The sequence below is a fragment of the Corythoichthys intestinalis genome, chromosome 2 (assembly GCF_030265065.1).
Source record: "Corythoichthys intestinalis isolate RoL2023-P3 chromosome 2, ASM3026506v1, whole genome shotgun sequence".
NCBI classification, from domain to species: domain Eukaryota; kingdom Metazoa; phylum Chordata; class Actinopteri; order Syngnathiformes; family Syngnathidae; genus Corythoichthys; species Corythoichthys intestinalis.
Window position 1 is genome coordinate 11,066,005 of NC_080396.1, and position 26,511 is coordinate 11,092,515.

The 26,511-nt window shown below is 39.8% G+C and overlaps 1 protein-coding gene across 1 annotated transcript; it reads right to left on the reverse strand.

Moving 5' to 3' along the window:
* Positions 1-2,512: 2,512 nt before the first annotated feature.
* Positions 2,513-5,162, reverse strand: her9 (hairy-related 9). The gene is made up of 4 exons (XM_057829249.1): positions 4,901-5,162; positions 4,705-4,800; positions 4,506-4,593; positions 2,513-3,839 (listed from the first exon to the last, which is right to left on the reverse strand). The coding sequence occupies exons 1-4, from the start codon at positions 5,006-5,008 to the stop codon at positions 3,265-3,267; spliced, it is 867 nt and encodes a 288-aa protein (XP_057685232.1). The 5' UTR covers positions 5,009-5,162; the 3' UTR covers positions 2,513-3,264.
* Positions 5,163-26,511: the final 21,349 nt, after the last annotated feature.

Below are 26,511 nucleotides of genomic sequence, written 5' to 3' on the forward strand. Positions count from 1 at the left end.
GAGATTTGATGCTGAACGTTTGGAGGCAACGTGGTGCGCGCGTTCAGCCCATTCAGTCGCTAATGAGAGTGATAGATTGTGGCTCCTCTGGCGACCCCTACCCCCTCAATAGCCACTGCTCCCAAGGGATGTGACGGCCACGTCCCCGAGGGACATTCAACCCTCCATAGGAATGAATCCTTTTCATCACCGGGAAGGGGTTTTCCCGCCTGTTTCCTTCAATCTAAATCCCTCTTGCGAAAACAAATCAGCTTTCGTACGGCTTCCTTGATGTCTATTTGGGGGGAAAAAGGAAAATTCTCACCCAACTTGTTTAACAGTTGAAACTTGGATAAACACCTCTCCCAACCTGAGTCTTTTTTATTTACTCATTTCCACCGGACCGTGAAGCTCACTTCTGGCGTCCGCCTCCGCACCTCCGCTGAGCAGAGTGGCCTGCGGGCGGGGATTTAATGGCTGGCTCGCTGCCCGACCACAGGCAGACTAGTTCGTTCGGTTCTCACGACCTCAGCTCCTCAAAGGCATCGCTGAACTATTGACTCAGACGCACAGGCAGTAAGAAAAACCGCAGAGGCTACGCACGCGGCCAACTGCTGTTTGAGTGCGGCTCCCTTGTAAGAACACTTTCAGAGGTGTCATCCGCAGGGCAGGAGGAAAATAAGAATCGCACGCAATGACAAACGCGACCCGGTAATAACTCATATTCACCCTGAACACATAACTCTTTCACTCAAATCTGTTCACGCACGGCACTTTTGCATAGGCGTCTAATCCAATTTTTCTCTGCACGAGAGACGCACACGCATGCTCAGCCATTAAAGCCGAGATGCTGTAACTGAATCCCAACAAGGGGGTGGGGGGTGCATGTAACTGGTGGCTGACACACGGCCAGCACCACGCCACCACACGCAGAAAATACATCCTCTGGATTGAAGCCCACTTTAGGGAGGGGTTCTTCGCTTGTACGCGCAGAAATAAATGGGAGCATAATTGGGGCGCAGAGACGACAATTTCTTGGTTGAAGATGACGCCAATAGACGTCCAATCCATTTGAACTGCATGGGATAGGCGAATAGAACGGGATTGGACGGATATCGCCGTCATTTGCACTGAAAACTTGATCATTCATTGCAACGTGTATTACCTTTAGCCAGTGGTTCTTAACCATGCTGAAGCAAGGACGTAGGTTTGGTCTTAATATTGGTAGAGACAGAATAACAGCATAACCTGCATATGCACTTTTTTTCTGCGGATGGGACATTAATAAGACCAAAAATATTTGGTGAATGGGGGAGTCACGGCTACATTTCTCATCAATATGAAGCTAATTAATTGATAGGCTAAATGATTAATGCAAAATAAATCTGTATCGACCTATACTAATTTTCGCACTGCATTTATTACGTCTTAATCTGATATATATTTTTTAAAATCTAGTCAAATAATTTTCGCCATTTTATTTTGAGTAATAAAGTCTAGTTAACAGATTAATGCGTCAGATTCTTGCACTTACTTTAAGTAAATATTTCTATGTATTGAGCCCATATATCTAAAAATTCATTTTTTAAGGTAATTTTTCACCTAAATCAAGAAAAAAATTCTTTCAAATAATGTTTTAAAAATATTCTTGAATTAAGAACATTTCTGCCAAACAAGTTTTTCTTTTAAGATTAAATATACAAACTTTTTGCTCAAAATAAGTCTGTTAAGCTTATTTTCAGCTAGCTGTTTTTTTATTTCAAGTAATATCAGTGAGTAAAATCGACTTGAAGCACTGTAGCAGTAGCAAAATTAGTGGCGTGTTCCCCACCTCCACAACATTGACTTCTTTTTACATTACTTACAGTGGCTGCTGCTGGCAGAAAAAAAACCTAATATCACTTGTCTTTGAAGGGGGGGCATGTTGTATTTTTGGTCAGCTGTGAATGTGTGTGTGTGTGGGGGGGGGGGGGTCAAGTCATCAGCCAATCAAGCGTGCGTTTGGGGGGAAAAAATTGACTATCACATTCAGTGTAAGTCAGTGTAAGTCTGAACATAATGAAAGTACTGTAATTCGCTTAATAATAGTAGGATCAATTCTATCCTTACAACATATAGGAAGACAATCTAAATTACCCATATAACTGAAGTCATTATATAATGCTGTACTACTGTAATACAAGTTTGGCCTATGACCATAAACGTGATGATCACGTATATGTGCACAACATATTGTGTATTTATATATATATATATTTCTCATGAATATATAAAATATAAAGATTAATAAAGTTAAAATGAATAAAAACTGAAATACGCTGAAGGTAATACCCCCAAACATATCACATAAAAAAAGGTTTTAATAAAACTCAAACAAACAAACACTTTAAATAGAGCGTTTCTTCTTATACAAGATAATTAAAAAAAAGAAAACATTTCAACGAACATATAAGGGAATATTTACTGTGCTTTTATCTTTAAAAAAAAAAAAAAAAAAAAGTTTAAACGTTTTCAAAATAAATCAGAAAATAGTGAAATGAACTCATTGCCTGCCATTGACAACGACAGACGTCCGTTCCGTTTAAACGCATAGGAGAACTGGCTGCGAATGATCATTTTGAACTGCCACAGACGCCACTAAACGTGCAATCTATTTTGACTGAGAGAGGATGCAACGACTATTCGCTGCCATCCTCACCCACTCAAAATGGATTGGACGTCTACTGCCGTCAATGGCAGCCAGTTTAATGGGTAAAGAGTGGGCAGTTTAATTTATAGATTAAAAATAAATAAAATAAAACAAGGCATGTGCACCTGTTTATTAATGTATATGAAAATATAAGAGGCAGACATGATAAATGACTAAACGAAAACTGTATTTTTCATTATTATTTATTCAAACACTGGGAGAACACCAGTTTTATCTTTAACAAACAAACAAACAAACAAACAAACAAACAAACAAACAAACAGAAAGAATAGAAAAGCAGCTTTGGTATAACAATCAATAACAACTCTGTACAAAACTAAACCTTTTTATAAAAAGTACTTTATAACAAAAATCCTATCAACACATCTCCATACATGTTATTCTCACCAAAATCCAATTGTTGGAGGTGGTGATGAATCATAACGTTTCATCTAAGGCTTCTGTTCCATAAAACGAAACAACAAGAGCCACATCAAACTTTTGGCATTACAGAAACTTCACATGTTGAATCCTCAAAACAGCTGCAGGTCTGACTTCCAAAGTTTAAATGGCAGTCCAAATTTTCAAGTGAGGGGCTACCACGGTCGCCACACGGCCTCGCCGCTGTCGGGACCAGGGCTCACTCCCACCGGGCTGACTGCTTGAGATCCCCCGGAGAAGGAGGTCATGCCGTGGACCGGGGATGCGGCGGTGGGCACCGGGGGTCCGTTGACAGCCACCGGCAGCCCCGCGTTTGCGTACAGGGGGATCACCGGGGCCGTGGCTGCCGCGAAAGCTGGGTTGGGGATCAAGAAAGCAAATTGTCCATCAGATGCCGGCACGAGCTGGAAGCCGCCGAACACCTTGGGTGAAGCGGCCTCAGCTGGGCTGAGTTTGGGGGCCATGCCAGCGCCGGGGTTGATGGGCAAGGTAGAGGGCAGTTGGACGTGCAGGGGCTGGGCGATGTGAGCTTGCTGAGACGGGGCCTGCTGCGAGTAGTTGATGGCCATCATCTGACCCATGCAGCCGGACAGGTGAGTGAGAAGCCTCGAGCGCACCTCCACATTCACCCCCTCCGAAGTGGATAAGAAGCGCGTGACTTCGTTCATGCACTCGTTGAATCCGGCCCTGTATTTGCTCAGCACGGTGGCGTCAGGGGAGAGCGCGGCTGCTGGAGGACCAAGAGGAGACTTGTTAGCGACAAAAGCACAATTAATTCATTGCCTGCCAATGACGGGGCTAGACGTCCAATCCACTGAGAAATGATGGCAGCGAATGAATGGAAGTGAAACATGAAGATTCACAGTCAGTCCTCCCAGTTTAAATGAATTGGACGTAGACACAATGAGTTAAAAGAAAATATTCTTCTAAAATTAAATTTTAATTAAATTAAATTAAATTACTATCTAAAATAATTATTCTAAATTTTTTTTTTTTAAAAACCGAAAAAAATGCACATATATTTTCTTTATTATATATATTTTTTTTAATAACGAGTGTCTTTTTTTCAATTTTAATTTAATTTGATTAACATTTTATCCATTTATAATCGCATTTATTCAGAAAAAAATATAACAAATTATTAATAGTGATTAAAAAAAATTAATATATGCAGAAATTATATTGAGACCTGGCTTCCAGTGGACATCACATTTTGGGTCATGTAGGCCCAAACGATCCAAAATGTGATATATGTATGTGGACGCATGGCTCTTTTTGAGACTAAGTTGTTTTTTCCCTAATCACAAAAAAATAGTCACTTGCTCTGTAAATGGTTAATGTGCTTGCTCATTGGTGCGATGTAAAATATGCACCTTGCCTTTCAAACTCAACTTACCACTCATCTGCACGCGCTGCAGGTTCCTCAAGTGTTTCACTGTCATTTCCAGGATGTCCGCCTTCTCCAACTTGGAGTGTCTGGAGCTCTGTGGATGATGCATTTATAGTTCACTAATAAGCCAATGAATTTTAGATCTATTATCATTTTAAGAGAACGCACAAAAGATGTAACGGCGGAAAAGCCCAAGTTGACTTACATCCTTCTTTAGTGCGTCCAGGATGAGCGTCTTGAGTTGGCCGAGACTTTCGTTTATTCTTGCTCTTCGCCTTTTTTCCATGATGGGCTTAGATGACTGCAAGCAAGAAAAACGGAGAAATTGATCAGTTCCTTCTTAAAGATCCATAGGGTGCACCAAGGATCGGTAAAATTCGCTTGAAAATGACGCCAATTACCTTTCTATGCTCGCTAGCGTTTTTGGGTTTGTCCGGCGTGTGTGACCCGTTTGCAGGGGCACCAGCCATGGGGGATCCCGTCTGCTTCTCCAAGGTGTCAGATGGCATCGTTAATCAATCGATAAATCCTTTCTCGGAAGAATCAGATGTTGAAAGTTTTCACTGAGGCGCTCGTCCGCCAAGCAGCGTTGTAAACAAAAAAAAAATCCTTTCCTGTCGTCAGTCTTGTGTCAAGAGTGGCGGCGTCTCGACTTGTGCAGAAGACACGCGCCACAGACGTACTTATAGCCGCAGCGCGTGCTCCCACAGTCCCACTTCGTGTGAAAGCTTCTCAGCATTCTTTCCCACACTCCCGACAGCCAATGGCAGCGCGGGCTCGCCCAGTGTGCGCGAGACCGGACGCTGATTGGCCAACAGCCCTGCGCGCCGTCAGTCACGCGCTGCTCAATCAGCACCGCCGGGAGGAACAACAAAGCGGCAGCGCGACCGCGGCATGCTCGGCCGGCTGGGTCGGGTCGGGAGGCGGCGAGAAGCGGGGGAATGCGCTTGGATGTTTGCTTTCAACTTTACTCGGGGTCGTGAGACATATTTACAATTTTTTTTTAAATCCTCTCATTGCAGACACTTTGGACATTTTTTCCACCCTAGTCAAGTGATATTCAAATTCCTAGTGATAAAACACAGGACACGCGTAAAAATAATCGAACTTTATTTAGATCAGAATCAACTTCTATTTTTATGGCTGCTTCCGGACTTGCGCCGCCTGAAAGATCATGGCACGCGAGTTTTCCTCCCTGACGCATGCAGCCAGCCAATGACGCGCGCCTGCTTCATGCAAATGAGACGCTCCATTTTTTCATTGGTTGTTTAAATGGCCCCATGTCAATCATTTCGACGCGGGAGCAGCTCAGATTGGGAAAACCGGAGCTCATTTGTCCGCGTGCCAATACTGTCAGAATAAATATTCTGCTCAGGGCGCACAAGACTCGACTCAACTAACTTAAGTAGTACTAACATAAAATGATGTCCATAAAAGTACAGTTGTGCTGTTTGAATTTAATCACCCTTCTATCAAGTTATTGTGGATATGTAGTATAAGTGAAATATGAATAATACATACGCTGTCTCTGTCTGTGTGTCTGTGTGTCAGTCTGTGTCTGTCTGCCTGTCTGCCTGCCTGCCTGCCTGCCTGCCTGCCTGTCTGTCTGTCTGTCTGTCTGTCTGTCCGTCCGTCCGTCCGTCCGTCTGTCCATTACATAGAAGAATATCCCCCACATACGTAATGCACCCGCCCATCCTACAGCGTTTGAGAAGAGAACATTGCCACCTAGCGTTCATTCTGTAAAAACCTATTAGCTCATTTTCTTGAATAAGTTGTTGTGCTCATTGGTTTTAAATAACCGTTTATCCATTCAAATTTCATTCGCCTGTGGCACTGAACCATGATCAATCCTTGGCATTCAGAAACACTAAAAGAAATCAATAAAAAAACCTTGCGTTGGTCACTGGTTTTTGGACAGAAATACTTATGAGTGTTGTTCATACCCATTAGGAAAAGTCATATATAAATTTTATACATTTCATATATTTTTATATGTAACTTGTATGTAAAGTATATGACACTCAAACCCCATATATGACCTTTAGTAAATTTTCTGTTTCTGTTTTTTTTTTTTTTTTTTTTTTTTTTCCATATTCTGTCTCTCATGGTTGAGGTTTACCCATGTTGACAATTACAGGCCTCTCTAATCTTTTCAAGTAGGAGAACTTGCACAATTGGTGGTTGACTAAATACTTATTTGCCCTACTGTGTATATAGGGCTGTCAAAATTATCGCGTTCACGGGCGGAAAATATTTTTTTAAATTCATCACGTTAAAATATTTGACGCAATTAACGCACATGCCCCGTTCAAACAGATTAAAATGACAGCACAGTGTAATGGGCTAATGGCCACTTGTTACTTGTGTTTTTTGTCTCCCTCTGCTGGCGCTTTGGTGCGACTGATTTTATGGGTTTAAGCATCAGGAGAATTCTGTAATTATTGACATCAACAATGGCGAGCTACTAGTTTATTTTTTGATTGACAATTTTAGAAATTTTATTAAAACGAAAACATTAAGAGGGGTTTTAATACAAAATTTCTGTAACTTGTACTAACATTTATCTTTTAAGAACTACAAGTCTTTCTATCCATGGATCGCTTTAACAGAATGTTAATGTTAATGCCATCTTGTTGATTTATTGTTACAATAATCTAATTATAATAATTATAGTAATTATATAATTCTAATAATAAGTCTTATCTTTCCATTCCAACAATAATTTACAGAAAAATATGGCATATTTTATAGATGGTTTGAATTGCGATTAATTACGATTAATTAATTTTAAAGCTGTGATTAGCTTGATTAAAATTTTTAATCGTTTGACAGCCCTAATATATGTATATATACAGTGCCTTGCAAAAGTATTCGGCCCCCTTGAATCTTGCAACCTTTCGCCACATTTCAGGCTTCAAACATAACGATATGAAATGTAATTTTTTTTGTCAAGAATCAACAACAAGTGGGACACAATCGTTAAGTGGAACAACATTTATTGGATAATTTAAACTTTTTTAACAAATAAAAAACTGAAAAGTGGGGTGTGCAATATTATTCGGCCCCTTTACTTTCAGTGCAGCAAACTCACTCCAGAAGTTCAGTGAGGATCTCTGAATGATCCACTGTTGTCCTAAATGACCGATGATGATAAATAGAATCCACCTGTGTGTAATCAAGTCTCCGTATAAATGCACCTGCTCTGTGATAGTCTCAGGGTTCTGTTTAAAGTGCAGAGAGCATTATGAAAACCAAGGAACACACCAGGCAGGTCCGAGATACTGTTGTGGAGAAGTTTAAAGCCGGATTTGGATACAAAAAGATTTCCCAAGCTTTAAACATCTCAAGGAGCACTGTGCAAGCCATCATATTGAAATGGAAGGAGCATCAGACCACTGCAAATCTACCAAGACCCGGCCGTCCTTCCAAACTTTCTTCTCAAACAAGGAGAAAACTGATCAGAGATGCAGCCAAGAGGCCCATGATCACTCTGGATGAACTACAGAGATCTACACCTGAGGTGGGAGAGTCTGTCCATAGGACAACAATCAGTCGTACACTGCACAATTCTGGCCTTTATGGAAGAGTGGCAAGAAGAAAGCCATTTCTCAAAGATATCCATAAAAAGTCTCGTTTAAAGTTTGCCACAAGCCACCTGGGAGACACACCAAACATGTGGAAGAAGGTGCTCTGGTCAGATGAAACCAAAATTGAACTTTTTGGCCACAATGCAAAACGATATGTTTGGCGTAAAAGCAACACAGCTCATCACCCTGAACACACCATCCCCACTGTCAAACATGGTGGTGGCAGCATTATGGTTTGGGCCTGCTTTTCTTCAGCAGGGACAGGGAAGATGGTTAAAATTGACGGGAAGATGGATGCAGCCAAATACAGGAACATTCTGGAAGAAAACCTGTTGGTATCTGCACAAGACCTGAGACTGGGACGGAGATTTATCTTCCAACAGGACAATGATCCAAAACATGAAGCCAAATCTACAATGGAATGGTTCAAAAATAAACGTATCCAGGTGTTAGAATGGCCAAGTCAAAGTCCAGACCTGAATCCAATCGAGAATCTGTGGAAAGAGCTGAAGACTGCTGTTCACAAACACTCTCCATCCAACCTCACTGAGCTCGAGCTGTTTTGCAAGGAAGAATGGGCAAGAATGTCAGTCTCTCGATGTGCAAAACTGATAGAAACATACCCAAGCAACTTGCAGCTGTAATTGGAGCAAAAGGTGGCGCTACAAAGTATTAACACAAGGGGGCCGAATAATATTGCACGCCCCACTTTTCAGTTTTTTATTTGTTCAAAAAGTTTAAATTATCCAATAAATGTTGTTCCACTTCATGATTGTGTCCCACTTGTTGTTGATTCTTGACAAAAAATTAAAATTTTATATCTTTATGTTTGAAGCCTGAAATGTGGCGAAAGGTTGCAAGGTTCAAGGGGGCCAAATACTTTTGCAAGGCACTGTATATATATATATAATGTATATGTATATAGATAGATAGATAGATAGATATTGCAAAGTATAATGCCGATGTTGTAGCGGCTAATTTCTCCCATTGATTTTTTTCACGTTTCAAAATGCATGCATGGTACGAAAAATATAATAATTACCTTGAATCCTCGAACAATTCACTCCTGAGACAATCCTTCCTGTTTGCATGCAGTACAGCTTTTGTACTTTTACAACCTAAATCCGGCGTTAGATCGCTGCATGTGACCGACTGCTAATAAATGAAGCGGAGTGAATTGCGAATGTGTCACGTCAATACATTATGAAGTCTATGGCGTAGCAGAGGGACATGCTCAGATTGTTGCAATGTGATTTCAAAGACTGAAGCACCAAATTAATTACTAAATAAATGACGATATAAGACGTTGCATAAAGGACATTCTTAACTGCTGTTTGCAACCCTAACTCCAAATTAAAAGAGTAGATTTTCATGTTAAATCAGCGGATATTCTCCAACAAAAGCAGCATTAGTAGACTTGAGAAGGCGTAGATGTCGGCGTAATCTTAAAACTGATGACAAATTCTGTGATCCTCTTTTGGCAAGCAGTCTATTGAAAGGGGCCAAATGTAATAAAATTTTGCTAAGCCCTGCTGTAGTGGAGTGTATAGGCCATTGTTGGGCAGTTCATGTGCCCCCTAGGCTGAACCGCGCTGAGGCATGCCGGACGCTTGTTTGCACGGGATCCCAAGTTTCAAGGGCCAGCTGTGTGTGCTTGGACTTATGTTTGCTTTATTTGCTTTTGGATTGGCCCAAATGATGCAAATCTAATTCCACAGAGCTCTGCAAATATTACACAACTGTCCAATACTGCATTGGAGTTAACAGATTTTGGGATTGATCATTTTTTTTAAAAACGGCAGAATCGCACATGTTGAACTCCAAGAAGCGATGCAGCGTTTATTATTTCAAACTATGTATACATATGTATAATAAGTTGTCAATGAGCGTTTTTTGTTTCCCATCATTCTTGAAGGGGATTCTAAATCAGGCTGCTTGGCAATACTTTTCGCCAAGATCGTCATCAATTGAATATGGTACGCCCGCCGGTGACATGCCAATGTAGTTACCCCAGTCAAAAACTGTATCCCCTGGGCGGAGCCATATGGAGGAAGATTTGTGTCTTTATTATTCAATCCAAAAGAAAGTTGCTTCAATTAAAAAAAAAGTTGCTTCCATTAAAAAAAATGTTTGAATCCAAAAATAAAATTGAAACAAAAAAATGCATGTGAAAGCTATTTTTTTTTTTTTTTTTTTTTTTATTGAAGCAACTTTTTCGATTGAAGTAATGTTGATATGTGTTTGGGCCACATTTTGGCTAGGACGTTTTTGTCTTTATTATTCAATCGAAAAATAAGTTGCTTCAAAAAATATATATTTTCAACAACAAAAATCACTTCGAACAAAAAAAAAAAAAAAAAAATTCAATCATAGAAAACGTTTTTGAATGCGAAAAAATATTTTAGATTGAAAAATGTGCATTTGAACACTTAATTTTTCATTGAAAAAGTTTGATTGAAGCAATTCTTTTGGTGTTCGGGCCATATTATCGGTAGGACATTTTTCTAAATCATTCAATCCCCAAAAAGTTACTTCACTCAAAAAAAAAAAAAAAAAGAAAGAGAAAAAATCATTTGAAAAATAAAATTGCCCTCCCCTATTTTTTGTTGTTGATGTTGTTGAAAATTATATGCAAAGCAAATGACCATTTAAGGTGCTAGTCACATGATCTGTTCGACAAAATAAATTTGACCCATTATAAAATATATTTTTTTGTTAATTTCATTTTGTTGCAGTTTTATTGCTTTACAACTTTTACATATACAGTATAGGAAAGTCAATTTCATGCAATGACACTTTTCGGCCACCAGGGGGGACTGACCCCCCTGTTCCCCCCTTAAAATCCGCTTATGATCAAAAGGTCCACGGACTGAGGAAACAAAGACTGGAGGAATTCTCATTCAAGGACAAGAACACTTTTGGAGTGACTCTGTCATTAGAACATCATAAAAGCCGACACCGACGCGGCTTTGCTTGGTAATAGAAATTGCACCAGCATTCACAAGAAAAGAGTCAAAAGTGCTTGCTTTTTGACTCAAGTCTTCTGTGCTATAGAGGAGATGTCTGGGGAGATGAAAAGCCCCAAATTCTGAAGGAGTGTTTGCAGATTTAGCAGACTTCAGTGGTCTGTTGCAAAGATCCACAGCTCCTTTTTACCACTGCCATGCTTAATTTGTTTTTGCACAATGAAGACACGTACCTCTTAGAATCCATGAGCAAAAAAAAATTTTTTTTTTAAATGGAAAAGCAGGGTCAAATGAATATGTGCTAGCTGATGTCTTCCAATTAGGTGCTTCGAGATGTTTAGATCAATCAGTTGCATACCTGTCAAGCTGTACGGTTTCGGCATAATTTGTACAAGTGAGCACTGATTTTTAAATGTGTACGCCGTTCGTTCAAAATCTGTATGTTTTTCGTGCATTACGTTTTTTTTTCTCCGTTCGGATTTTTTCACCATTTGGGCATCGAGACAATGTGTGTTACATTGGTTGAATGACGCTGAGAGAGAAGAGTGTTTGTTGTGACGCTGTAGCAAAGGCGATGCTAGGCTAGGTGGTTCCAATATTTCCTGACGTTTGCTGACAGCCTACAATCTACGGCTAAATATCACATGCATATAGATCTACGTACATGCGAAATGCTAGACTTGGCGGCGTTGGTAAACAGCCGCTGTTTTAAAGCAGCAGACTTCTCAGAAAGGCTCAGAAAGGTTCTAGTGAACCTTCCAACTAACCTTAGTAAATTTTTATCTAAAATACTCCTAAATCAGCAAAATCTTGACTTGAATCTATCCTTAAATGATGAAACAGTTTTAAAACTTTCTCATGTTGAACGTACACAGAAGGGAATTAATGCAAAAACCGGAGCAATTCTAACAACTTTAACAGTTGATGCACAACATTATTATTATTTTTTTTTTATAATGAAAAAATGAAAAAAAAAAACATGAAAGGTAACACCAGTTAATTTGCCAAGTGACTAATTACTCTTACATTCATGTAACTGAGTTACTAACTCAATAACTTTTTGGGAGAAGTAATTTGTAACTGTAATTAATTACTTTTTAAAAGTAAGATTAACAACACTGGTCATAATGATGAAGTCTGCAGAATGAAAAGTGACTAAAGCGGAGATTTTATTCTGCCAATTTGTTGCCGAACACAATTGGCCCGCAACTATTGCTGATCACTTCTCAGAATTAGCAAAAGAAATGTTCCCTGACTCAAAGATTGCATCGGTAAGTTAATTTTATCAATTGACCTTTTTAATTTATATTTGGACACATTAACGAACTACCTGAAAACTGAATTGCGAGCTGAAGTGCAGCCATCAAGACATGATAGAAATTGCCAAAAGTGCTACATACAATGATAACAAAAGTCACTGTTAAATTTTAGTAATCATGATGTAGCAGATGATATTGTTCTTTGATTGCACCAGTTTATATGTTACAATATTACCAATAAATTCATATTATTTTAAAAATTGAGTTCTGTGGTTGACAGGTATGCAGTGTATTTTTCCATATATACCACATTGATGAATTTTACTTGTTCCATAGACAGATCCTTTAAATATTTTGTATGAAAAGTATACAAAAGTGGCCGTTTTCAAGAGTAAATCATAGTATCAGACATATAAAAATTTACTACTGAAATCGATGTAATTTCTTATATGTTTTTTATATTTCCTTTCCATATGGGCAAAGCCAACTGCATACCTGTCAACACGAGGCTGTTGGCAATCTTACAAATAGTGACGTGTGCCCCTACAAATTGGTGACTAATCTTACGTCGTATATAGCGAACAATATGAAACAAAAATAGAACTCAATTTTTAAAATAATATGAATTTATTGGTGATATTGTAACATATAAACTGGTGCAATCAAAGAACACTATCATCTGCTACATCATGATTACTAAAATTTAACAGTGACTTTTTTTAGAATTGTATGTAGCACTTTTGGCAATTTCTATCATGTCTTGATGGCTGAACTTCAGCTCGCTATTCAGTTTGACTTGAAGGTAGTTCGTTAGTGTGTCCAAATATAAATTAAAAAGGTCAATTGATAAAATTAACTTACCGATGCAATGTCATTGTCTTGCTGAAAGACCCAGTGACAACCCATCTTCAGCTTTCGGGCAGAGGGCAACAGATTTTGATTTAAAATGTCCTGGTATTTCAAAGCATTCATGATGCCATGCACCCGTGTGTATTTTTGTGTGAGACCAAGATTGAGCTCTCACACAAAAAATACACACGGTCCCAGGCTTCAACTGGGACCGTGTGCTCTGGTCAGATGAGACCAAGTTTGAGCTTTTTGGCAACAAACACTCTAAGTGGGTCTGGCGTGCCACGAAAGATCTGCATGCTGAAAAGCACCTCATACCCACTGTGAAGTATGCGGGGTGGGTCAGTGATGCTGTGGGGCTGTTTCGCTTCCAAAGGCCCTGGGAACCTTGTTAGGGTGCGTGGCATCATAAATGCTTTGAAATACCAGGACATTTTAAATCAAACTCTGTTGCCCTCCGCCTGAAAGCTGAAGATGGGTCGTCACTGGGTCTTTCAGCAAGACAATGACCCTAAACATATGGCCAAATCTACACAGAAATGGTTCACCAGACACAAAATCAAGCTCCTCCCATGGCCATCTCAGTCCCCAGACCTTGTTTTGTTGGCAAAAGGGGGTTGTACAAAGTATTAACACCAGGGGTGCTAATAATTGTGACACACATTATTTAATGTCAAATAATTTTTTTCTTTATGTGGGATTTTTTTCCCCACTGAATGAATGCACTTGTATTGAGGGTTGGATTTTTCTCATTTTTTTCCATTAAGGTCCCATATTATTTGAATTTTAAAAAATTATTAGAAGCTAAAAAACACATCTTTTTCAGGGGTGCCAATAATTATGGAGTGCACTGTATATGGCAAATTATATTTTCCATAGATGTTTCGTATGTTTTCTGCATGTAAATTATGCTTTCCTTATATAATTCATATATGTTCAATATATGCCATTTGGTTAAAACAATGACATATGAACTATAGCTATAAAGTCGAGAATCAACGATAGTCAAACCGCAAAGTAGTGAGGGATTCCTGCAATTGCTAAAATATTATATACCATATTGGCCCGAATATAAGACGGCCCTGATTATAAGACGACCCCCTCTTTTTCCAAGACTCAAGTTTGAAAAAGGACTTTTTGAACACTATTTTTTATACAGAAAATAATTACAGTACATCTGAAACAAATGATTATAACAATATATTTGAGAGAAAAAGCATGTTATTTTGCCTCATTTAGATCTTAACATCTGAAGATTTAAATATGTAAACTCAAGTGCAATCACATTCGTAAATGAATGGCTTCTGGTTTTTGACATGTAAATAAACCAATCTATTGTGATAAAACAACAAAATTGCAAAAACTGCATTAACCATCAAAGTGAAGTCTAACTGTAGTCTTGAAACAAATCTGAATAGGGAAAAACATTGCAATAAAATAATGCAAACAGGTTAAACTTGAGAGAAGCTGAGATCTGTCATGACAGAACATCGCTTCAATCGTATCTGGCACCATCTAGCGTCGTGAATGGGTATAACGTCTAGACCGCGAATATAAGACGACCCCCACTTTTTCAGTCTTATTTCAATGCAAAAAACACTGTCTTATACGTGGGCCATTACAGTATTACCATTGTAAAACTTTTAAGAAAATCAATCGGTCGAGAGAGAATGAGCTTCCAGGCTTGGAGAAAATGCTAACTTTTAACATTTGTGTTACTACGTGTCATGACAACAAAATATTTTTAGTAATTCATGAATTTATTTTTCAATGTGATTTTATTTAAGATCTACAATATTTTCCGCACTACAAGGCGCACGAAAAGAACTTCAATTTTCTCAAAAGCAGACAGTGCACCTTATATATATATGGATCGATATTGGTTAATCATGGCATGACATTCCCTTTAGCACAGCACCATCTAGTGGATGTATAACGCAACCACTACTATTACTACTGCACCTTATAATGCGGTGCGCCCTATGTATGAAAACAGTTTTAAAATGGGCTATTCATTGAAGATAGGCCTTATACTATGATGCGCCTTATAGTGCGGAAAATATGGTATGTTTTTTTATTTCGATGTATCATATATGTGCCACTGCACCGATAATGTTTTGTATGAGACTTGCAAGATTTTAGTTTAACTGATAGTTTTCTAACGCATATGTTTTATTCTACACATATTGTATCGACTAAGAATATTGTATGCGCAATCCATATCATATATTCTTTCAAGTTCCCAAAATATACAAGTTTCACATTGTACAAAATTACAAAGGATCATATACTGTATGTGGTTTGAGTGTCATATACTTTACATACAAGTTCCATATAAAAAAATTAGGGCTGTCAAAATTATCGCGTTAACGCGCGGTAATTAATTTTTTTAACTAATCATTTTAAAATATTTGACACAATTAACGCACATGTCCAACTCAGACAGTATTCTGCCTTTTGGTAAGTTTTAAAGCAAGGTTTTTTGTGCTGTCTAACAGCGAACTCTTGCGGTCACTTTGCGACATGGTTTATTGCTTTCTTGCCAGTTCAATATGGCTGCACGACGTCTCGGGCTGACTCTACGTGATAATGTTGTGCTTTTATGATCCTTGGACAAGATTTGTCCATAAGTATGGTTGTTGTAAAGAATGTACATATTATGTTAGTAAGCGAAATGTTATATTTTTTGTATGAGACGCTTTTTATTTATGTATAGTGAACCTGTATAGCGTGCTAAGCTAACGTTGTTGCTAATGCAATGCTTGTGTACTTTTTTTGGAGTTTTACTACGGTCTAAAGAGGACAATGGTTTGAGGCCATTTTATTAATAAATCAGATGAAAAAGGAAGAAGTCTGATTATTAAGGCGTCGTTCACTAGCTTTGGAAAAAGTAGACACTTCGGAGTGAGGACAGCATAGACAGATTTAAATGACAGTAGAGTTAAATGCCCACTACAGTCCTTATGTACTGTATGTTGAATATATATATCCATCTTGTGTCTTATCTTTCCATTCCAACAATTTATTTTACAGAATATATATATAATTTACGGAAAAATATGGCATATTTTATAGATGGCTTGAATTGCGATTAATTGCGATTAATTACGATTAATTAATTTTTAAGCTGTAATTAACTCGATTGAAAATTTTAATCGTTTGACAGCCCTAAAAAAAATATATGAACTTTATAAAGTTTGTATATGTCTTTTCCATGTGGGTGGCTTCGGATGCTGCATGTGGAAAATTTCATTCAGACAATGTGGCAAATCAGGTTACAAAAAGGTCACTTTGCCTATTTGATCACTGCAAACCCAGCCATTTGTCACAAAGCACAAAACATTCAGCGCACATGTCTTGCGACATCCAATTGACAATGGGTGTGAACAAAAATTCCCAAATCGCACAAAGTTGGCAAAGCAAACTCATTTGATGCTTTGTTAATTAAAAATATCTGCCTAATGCTGTGATTGTGTGGTATGAAACATGGTTCATTGGTTCAAGGGATATGTTGAGCCATAGACTTCATAATATATTGACGGGACACGGGGCCGATAAATAGGGGGCTTATCTCCGTCAAAGCTGACCGAGTGGAAACACAGACAAAGAGCTTTTTATGTTGAAAATTCTTGTGAATAAATGCTTAAATCCCTGAATTCTTTATAGATATGGACGTAAAACAGTCTCGATTCTTTTTTCAAAGAGCAAAGAACTGGGCAGTTAGCATTTATTTTATGTAAATAAGTCGAATGTGCTGCAGCAGCCTTATGTAAACAAAAAGCTTTTTACGTTGAAAATTCTTATGAATAAATGCTTAAATCCCTGAATTCTTTATAGATATGAACGTAAAACCGTCTTGATTCTTGGTTAAAAGCAAAAACAAAACAAAACCAAAAAAAAACCCAAAAAACAGCATTTATTAGCATTTATTTTACCTAAATATGTTGAATGTGTTGCTAGTCTTTAAGCCACTGTGGCAACGCCTTAATACCACAAAGAGTTTTTTACGTTGAAAATTCTTATGAATAAAAGCTTAAATCCCTGAATTCGTTATACAGTAGATATGAACGTAAAACAGCCTCGATTCTTGGTTAAAAGCAGAAAAAAAACGGGCAGTTAGCATTTATTTTACGTAAATATGTGGAATGTGCTGCTAGTCTTTTAGCCACTGTGGTGCCACCTTATCACCACAAAGAACTTTTTGCGTTGAAAATTCTTGTGAATAAATGCTGAAATCCCTGAATTCTTTATAGGTATGAGTGTAAAACAGTCTCGATTCCTTGTTAAAAGAGCAAACAACCGGGCAGTTGGCATTTATTTTACGTTAATATGTCGAATGTGCTGCAAGTCTTTAAGCCATTGTGGTGCTGCCTTATCACCGCAAAGAGCTTTTTACGTTGAAAATTCTTGTGAATAAATGCTTAAATCCCTGAATTCTTCATAGATATGAACATAAAACAGTCTTGATTCTTGGTTAAAAGCAAAAAAACGGGCAGTTAGCATTTATTTTACGTAAATATTGGGCAATGACGTCGACTACCAACGGTTCTGCCGAAATGCGTGATGGGAAGTTGAGGCAACCACGACTGTGAGTGGTGCTTGTCCATATTAAATCATGCGTGTGGTCGCACTCTAAGGCTACGTTCATACTACAGGTCTTAATGCACGAATCCGATTTTTTTCATGTTTTTCCGACTCGAGTGAGGCATTAACTTGACGTTCTGAACATGACAAGTCGCATAGAAATGGACCATTTCAAATCCAATCTGGGTCACTTTCGTATATGGTTCAAATCCAATCTGGGCCACATTTTTCCAGACTGTCGCGGTGGTCTGTACTGTCCAGTCTCTCAAATCAGAATTCAGGCAGCAATTACGTCATCAAAAAGCGAGAGAGACGCTACGGTAGCGGTGCAGCTGTGCGTTTTTAGGGCCTAGCTTGCCTTGAACACGGCTTTTAAGGTAGGGTCAGACTTGACAACAGTCATAAAAAACAATAAAAATGAGTTGAGGATAAGCCTGAGGATGATCGGTTTTCTGTCTGCTCCATATAAGCAATATTTCAACATTGCTTACACGACCTAGAGTCGAGGCAAACTGCCCGTATGTGTGTGTGAGACATGCACGGACAGTGGGCGCTTGCTATCGATCCATATAGTTTGAATATAAGCCTAGACGTGTTAGGGTGTGCGACGAGGAGGGATCTAAGTGCAGACACACGGTGGTTGCGGTGAGTAATATTTATTTACAGACACCAGAGATAGCGTGGCGGATGGAGGTTGCTTCGTGTGGGGTAATTGAGCCGGCGTGAGACGTGGAAGCTCGGAAGGAGGCAGGCGTGGAAGCTCGGAAGGAGGCAGGCGTAGAATCCGACAAGGAGCGCGCAGAGGACAGGACCTGGGGCGAGAGCAAAGTAGTCGTGAGCCGGGAATCAGTGATATCATATAAAGAATGCGAGAAGCAACTGACGGCGAAACCAGACGAGTTGATCGGGCGACGAGGTGGAGCGTCTGCTTGGCTTTTAAAGCTGGCTGATGTTCATTGCCCTCAGGTGTGGCCGCTCCACTCGTCTGACCTGTAATCAACTAAAAACATGCACACCTGCTGGAGGTGGGCATGTCTCAGAAGGAAGGGGAAGAGGACCTAACAAGACGGGGATTATTTATGTCTGTTATTTGTGTCCTCTTTTTAAAAAGCAAAATATGATATCCCTGGAATGACGGATGACAGCCAGCATGTGTGGTCGTTTGTTTTGATGCTTCTGCGCATGCGGGTCGTCTTGCTCAGCGCGTGTCAGACTGCGAATTAGTGCGCATGCGTAATACTTGAATGGTCTCAATGGACGAAGGCAGTCTGAACGGGCACGCCAAAAAAACAGATATGATAAAAAATCGGATTTGTGCATTAAGACTTGTAATATGAACCTAGCCCAGTACTTCTCAAATAGTGGGGCACCCCCCCCCCCCCCCCCCCAGGGAGGCGCAGAGCGATGCCAGGGGTGGCGTGTGTGACCTCGGCGAACATGCTTTTTTATTTTTATTTTTTTGCCGTACTAGAATAAAGTGTACTTGCACATCCACTCTGTGGGTGGCAGTGGCGCTCTCATTTTCAAAGTGCGCGCAGTATTTCTGAAGTAAGCAAGAGCACACGGAAGAGACTCATGAAGAGCTGGAGAGCTGTGCGCCATTTTCGAAAGCCGTTTTCCGGTCGGACTCACGCAGCGACCCACTGTCTTCTCCGGTTCTCACGTGTCCGCCCGAGAAGTGTCATTTTCGGCTTGGAATCGTCACGACGACCGCCCTCACCTACGGTTCTCCCTCGGCCGCTGAGAATGCGCTTTTTTCGGGCCGTTTGCCTTTTGGCTTTGACTTTTAATACAGTGGGAGATGAGGAAAGACCACTGTTTACTGTGCCTAAAAATGATTATAGCGGACAGCCGGAAGCCAAATCAATTAAGACGCCACTTAAAGACATTAGACCCCAATCTCATAAGCCGCTTGGTTGTTTTTCAGCGAAAACGTGCCGAATATTGCCAACAATCGTCCCGCTTTGTCAGTGTTATACCAGTAAACCAATGAGCACTGTTAGCATGCTCAGTGCAAAATAACCCCACACCATTGCAAACTGGAGGTGATACTGTGAGCAGCGAGCAGCGAAAATAAAAACTGTACTTTTGTCCAAAGACACTCTTTTTTCCCCCTCTCTCTTTCTCTTTTCCCTTCTATTCAGTTTTGTTTTTTCGGTCAAATTTTTTGGCATATTGCTCTCATGAGTTAATGTTTCTAATCAATTTGAATTTGTTATTATTTACTGATTTTATTTTTCAGTATCAAATGGTCAGAAATGTACCTTGAGTGTATTTTTACAGTTTGGATGTGTCTTTTTTTTTTTTTTTTTTTTTTTTTTAATTCAGGCAAACTGATGTGCGTTAAGTCTTTTCTGTTACAAACAAAACAATGTTAATAAAGTTATACTTTATAAGTTGATCTCTGTTATTTTCTCTAATAGAAAAAAAAGGATACAATGTGAGGCAGAGGCGTACTTATAATAGTAATATTATAGACAAATGATACTATTTACAGTGGCGGCAGAGTTTGGGGGGGGCGCGAAACATTTACGTCTTCCTTGGGGGGGCGTAACAGAAAATAATTGAGAAGCACTGACCTAGCCTAAGTGTGCTGTGTGGTGTATTGCACAAGCGCAGCATGTGAAGTAAAAGCTAAATTATAATCACTTTGAGCAATGCATTGTACTAGGCAATAGTAGCCGAATCGTGTGCTCACGATAGCCGAATTTTATCTCTACTATCGATTTTTTTAATATTTAAAGGCTAATAGTAGTAACTTTACAATCGATTCAGTCATATCTCTCACCTGTAAAACTGGATATCTGGTTGTATCGGTTTATCCTTCTCAAGCTTAGATCAAACCTATGCAGGCAAGGGGAGGACATGCAAACTCCACACAGGAAGACCAGAGCTAGGATCAAACCCTTGATCTAAGAACTATGAAGCATAGTGCTAACAAGCCAACCATCATTCTGCCTTCTTAAAGTCTCATTATTATAAAGTAGTTATTTGTGCCAAGAATTGCTGATCTGCGCTCTGAGTACGAGGACACCTGCGGCTGGTGCAGTCCCATTACTTGGTGAATTAACGCATAGAGCTGCTTTGATTAACCTACTATGGAATGTAATTAAAAAGAAAAACCAAGGCAAGCGATTGTGTTAAAATGGAAAACCACGTAAAACTCATCAGCTGTTGGCAAAGGATGAAAGGAATCCACACAGACGACATAGAAAATGTCATTTGAATTTTGATAGGGATTTGTTCCAATTTGAGAGGCAACAGCACTTTAGTCTTGTTTGATGTGATTCCAAAAAATCAAGAATGTGGTAATATTTTAGTGAGGCCCCACAAATTTGAGTAAAAGTGCTACTTTTTCCTTACACGTGCTCATCCTTTTCCTTTTAATCTTATTGCCGTCTCGACTGTTTTTTAATCTGCTTGAACATTGAGGCAAAAAAAAAAAAAATCCATGTGATCAATTATATTTGCGTCCCTTTTCAAATGACTTGTTGTCATTTTGCCATCTGCAGACCAGCATGTCCAGTACAATGTGGTGTATTCACACAGCCCCTTTGGCTTTCTGGACACTGAGAGCGAGCCTTTTCTCATGCTTCTCGCCCCAATTCAAGTCTTTCTTCTCCTTTTTAAGTGGGCTGTTGATGAGGTTGGCCTAATCAGATTAAGTCAACTCACATTGCTCTCTGCAGTTTGTTTTCCTTCCAAAGGCGTCCTGACATCTTCTATACTTTTCTTTTATCTTCTTCTATGCACTTTTCATCCAAGCTTCCCCCTTAAAAAAACCTTTCAACATGAGCCCCCAATGGACTCCTTTATAAACCACAGAACCCCAATCATATGGGTTATTTAGAATGGGTCACTAGGCTGCAATACATAGGAAAAGCCTTTAAAGTTGTGCAGTGACGCATTTGGACGTTTCCACGGGTGTCTGTGTAAATGACGGAGATTAGGTAAATACAAAGTGCTAAAACTCAGCAAATCAAATCCTGCAAATTGGTGGAACCATTAACTCGATTCTCAGATAGATGTTGGCAAGCTGTTTAGCATCCTTCTAAAGCACGCTTGCAACTTGTTAGGTTCTTTTAAATTGCCGTAAAGATGTGTATTTGCATGTGAACTTAACAAACACCAATTCAATTTGTCATTTAAATTTGGCTGATTAAGAAAGGCTGCTTTTGTTCTTATTCTTACAGTCTAAAAGGTAGTTGCTTCCTGCACCAGGCTGGGAGGACTGAATCTGCAATAGGTAAAACACATGGTGTAAAGAAATCAACTGTGGAAGCAATTATTAGAAAATGGAAGACATACAAGACCGCTGATAATCTCCCTCGATCTGGGGCTCCATGCAAGATCTCACCTCGTGGTGTCAAAATGATAACAAGAACGATGAGCAAAAATTCCAGAACCACACGGGGGGACCTAGTGTATGACCTATAGAGAGCTGGGACCACAGTAACAAAGGTTACGATCAGTAACACAATGCGCCGCCAGGGACTCAAATCCTGCACTGCCAGACGTGCCCCCTGCTGAAGAAAGTACATGTCCAGGCCCGTCTGCGGTTCGCTAGAGAGCATTTGGATGATCAAGAGGACTGGGAGAATATGTTATGGTCAGATGCAGGGGTCGCGTTAACCGAATATTTTCCGTCGTTGACCGTTTTTTTAAAACGGTGACGGAAAAAACTGAAGTCCGTCCGTCATTTTGACAGATTGCAATTCACACCCCAGACCACAGGGTGGCGAGTGAGCATATTAATTAGCTATTGTCTCTCTTAATGCATGACGTCGTTGGCTATTCTGTCAGAATATTGTAGCGTCACGGGGGTCTGGCGGCGGCACCGTGATTGACACATCAACGTGAGGTTCTTATTGGTGCACCCGGTGTGCCAGCGCGTCATCCAATTGGTGGACTAGATTGCCGCCTGTGTATAGACCCCAATCACATGACATCACAACTCCGCCCCCTGACTGGAGCCGCCATATTGTGTGTCAGCTCGTCGTGTTTACGCATTACCGCTACGTACATGCCTCCCATTACGGCGTGTTTTTCTGCTCGTTAACATTAATAATCAAAATGGTGAAGGCGTGTGTGGCTGTTGGTTGCAGTAACAGAGAAGATAGACGGAGAGACTTGAAGTTCTACCGTATTCTGAGAGACCCGAAGAGGAGCGCGAGATGGACTGCTGTAATTCGACAAGAAATCTGGGCATCAAACGATCACCACAGACTATGTAGTAGTCATTTTATATCTGGTAAGATGCATTTAATATATATTTAGAAGATTTTGGGCTGACAACCACAATTAAGATCATTGTGTGACATTGGTGATTGGGATCTATATAGTTGCCTCTTTTTCTTTGGGGGCGGAGTTATTGTTTTGTTGGTGTTGTTAGCGGTAAGCAGAGTAAAAAGAGGGAGAAAAATAACACGACTTCCGTGTCTAATTTTTCGCCGCCAAGCAAGCGTTACAATATTAATTAAAAATGAATGAAAACTAAATACTATTGAATATGTCATCAATATCATTTTAAAAATTTAAGTGACGGGTAAAAATAGATTATGACCGGATTTTTATGACCCTGTCAGTCAAAATGACAGACAACGAAAATGTCTAGCGCAACCTCTGGTCAGATGAAACCAAAATAGAACTTTTTGGTAGAAACACGGGTTTTCGTGTTTGGAGGAGAAAGAATACTGAATTACATCCGAAGAACACCATACCCACTGTGAAGCATGGGGGTGGAAACATCATGCTTTGGGGCTGTTTTTCTGCAAAGGGACTAGGACGACTGATCTGTGCAAAAGAAAGAATGAATGGGGCCATGTATCGAGAGATTTTGAGTGAAAATCTCCTTCCATTAGCAAGGGCATTGAAGATGAGATGTGGTTGGGTCTTTCAGCATGAGAATGATCCCAAACACACAGCCAGGGCAACAAAGGAGTGGCTTCGTAAGAAGCATTTCAAGGTCCTGGAGTGGCCTAGCCAGTCTCCAGATTTAAACCCCATAGAAAATCTGTGGGGGAGTTGATAGTCCGTGTTGCCCAACGACAGCCCCAAAACATCACTGCTCTAGAGGAGATCTGCATGGAGGAATGGGCCAAAATACCAGCAACAGTGTGTGAAAAGCTTGTGAAGAGTTACAGAAAACGTTTGGCCTCAGTTATTGCCAACAAAGGGTACATAGCAAAGTATTGAGATGAACTTTTGGTATTGACCAAATACTTATTTTCCAGCATGATTTGCGAATAAATTCTTTAAAAATCAAACAATGTGATTTTCTGGGTATTTTTTTCACATTCTGTTGCTCATGGTTGAGGTTTACCCATGTTGACAATTACAGGCCTCTCTAATATTTTCAAGTGGGAGAACTTGCACAATTAGTGGTTGACTAAATACTTATTTGCCCCACTGTATCTGGTTGAATACAATGTGCAAAGTGGTTCTTTAGGTAAGTCAGTTTCTAAAGTTTTGTCTGAAATACAATTAATTTCCTTATTAAAAAAGGAGAAAGGTACATCACCAAAGCTTTTTTGAAGAGAAACGATGCTATCGTGAGTGTCCAATCAGCAGCCATATTTTGTTTTTAAGGTTTCTCTTGCGAAACAGGTCTCGATTTGCCTGGTATACCAGCGATTGAGTCTGGCGACCGTCCGGCAGATCAAATTCCGAGGGCGGAGCAAGCCACAGCAAACAGACAGCGGAGTGGACCAATCAGCGACGGGCAGACGTGATGTTGTTAAAGCGACAAAAATTAGCGTGAGCGGAGAATGGAGAAATTTATTCAACATGGCTTGCACGAGCCATGTTGACTGTTGTCGATGACTTGTTTTAATGTGTTTTTTGTAATTTAAAACTGGTTTTACCATGGATTGGAACATATTCTTGGCTCTCCCGTTCGCCATCTGTGTTGTTGTAGACACGACCCTCGGCGCGCAAGAGTGACATTACTCGTTAAGAACACGTCACGCAAATAAACGAATCTGATTGGACGATTGATTTTGTACCTTGCTCGAGAGGCTGTTAATGGGCTGGGTCCCAGACTATTTCTCACAGTGTTTGAAAAATACAGGGAGAATAGTCTGGCTGTGCCAGGCAAGGTCTCGATGGGATCTTTCCCAGATTGACATGTGGAATATAATCGTGGCGGATATATAGAAGAATTAATCTGGCGTGCAAGGTTAGGTCAGGGGAGTTAGCTGTCAAATCAATTCGAGGTGTCACATTAACCTCTACGGATTTTGAATTTGATTTCACTTTAAATTCGTCAGCAAGTCATGGCAGGTAAATACTTTTGGCCATATAATTTATACTCTATATGTGCTGTATTTATGAGTCAAAATAAGAATGCCAAGCCACTAGAATAGCCTCAAATTTTTATTATTATTTTTTTTAAATACATTTTACCTCATTACCATGAAATGAATACATTGCCCTTTGTCCCTCCACTCAAGGTACCTCCACCTGTAAGTTACTGTAAAGTCTGTGAACTTCTCATCAGTAGTGTGCTGTAACTTGATGCCGGCTCAAATAACAGGCTTCCTGAGACAATAAGCACAATGACTACAGAGGAGGCCTTTTCAGATGACTTAATAGCCCCCACCACTCCAAAAAAAAAAAGACATGGCATCCCCACTGGCTGAATGGTGGATGCAGGACCAATTGAAGCTAATGGACATGAGAGACTGTCCACATAATTACATTACAGCATTTCAGCAGCCCTTTGAGCTCCACACTTGCGACTTGGGCACACCACTCGTTCAATTCATTCATATTATAGCTGCACAGTGGAATGTGCTTGTGACAGATATGGCCCCTTGGCCTCTTTGGAACAAGGTTACACTCCATGAAATAGGCAAACTATCGCCCCCCAACCACCCTTGCCCCTTTCCTTGCAAGTGCATGGATTTTAAACAGAGGGTGGGCACTGACAGAACAAAGGATCAAACGTGGAGGACTGAAAAAAAAGTTCTCAAAATTTTCTTGAGGCCAACATACTATATGCATTTGCTTATACAGTTGTGGTCAAAAGTTTACATACACTTGTGAAAAACATAATGTCATGGCTCTCTTGAGTTTCCAGTTATTTCTACAACTCTGATTTTTCTCTGATAGAGTGATTGGAACAGATACTTCTTTGTCACAAAAAACATTCATGAAGTTTGATTCTTTTATGACTTTATTATGGGTGAACAGAAAAAAAGTGATCAAATCTGCTGGGTCAAAAATATACATACAGCAGCTAATATTTGGTAACATGTCCCTTGGCCATTCTCACTTCAATTAGGCGCTTTTGGTAGCCATCTACAAGCTTCTGGCAAGCTTCTGGTTGAATCTTTGACCACTCCTCTTGACAGAATTGGTGCAGTTCAGTTAAATTTGATGGCTTTCTGACATGGACTTGTTTCTTCAGCATTGTCCACAGGTTCTCAATGGGGTTTAAGTCGGGACTTTAGGAAGGCCATTCGAAAACCTTAATTCTAGCCTGATTTAGCCATTCCATTAACACTTTTGATGTGTGTTTGGGGTCATTGTCCTGTTGGAACACCCAACTGCGCCCAAGACCCAATCTTCGGGCTGATGACGTTAGGTTATCTTGAAGAATTTAAAGGTAATCCTCCTTCTTCATTATCCCATATACTCTCTGTAAAGCACAAGTTCCATTGGCAGCAAACAGCCCCACAGCATAATACTACCACCACCGTGCTTGACAGTAGGCATGGTGTCCTTGGGGTTAAAGGCCTCACCTTTTCTCCTCCAAACATAT

Coding starts and splice junctions, on each gene's coding strand:
- her9 (XM_057829249.1), bottom strand. CDS start 5,008: ATGCCATCTGACACCTTGGAGAAGCAGACGGGATCCCCCATGGCTGGT. Junction 4,594..4,704: donor TGGACGCACTAAAGAAGGAT/GTAAGTCAACTT, acceptor CATCATCCACAG/AGCTCCAGACACTCCAAGTT. Junction 3,840..4,505: donor GCAGCGCGTGCAGATGAGTG/GTAAGTTGAGTT, acceptor TTGGTCCTCCAG/CAGCCGCGCTCTCCCCTGAC.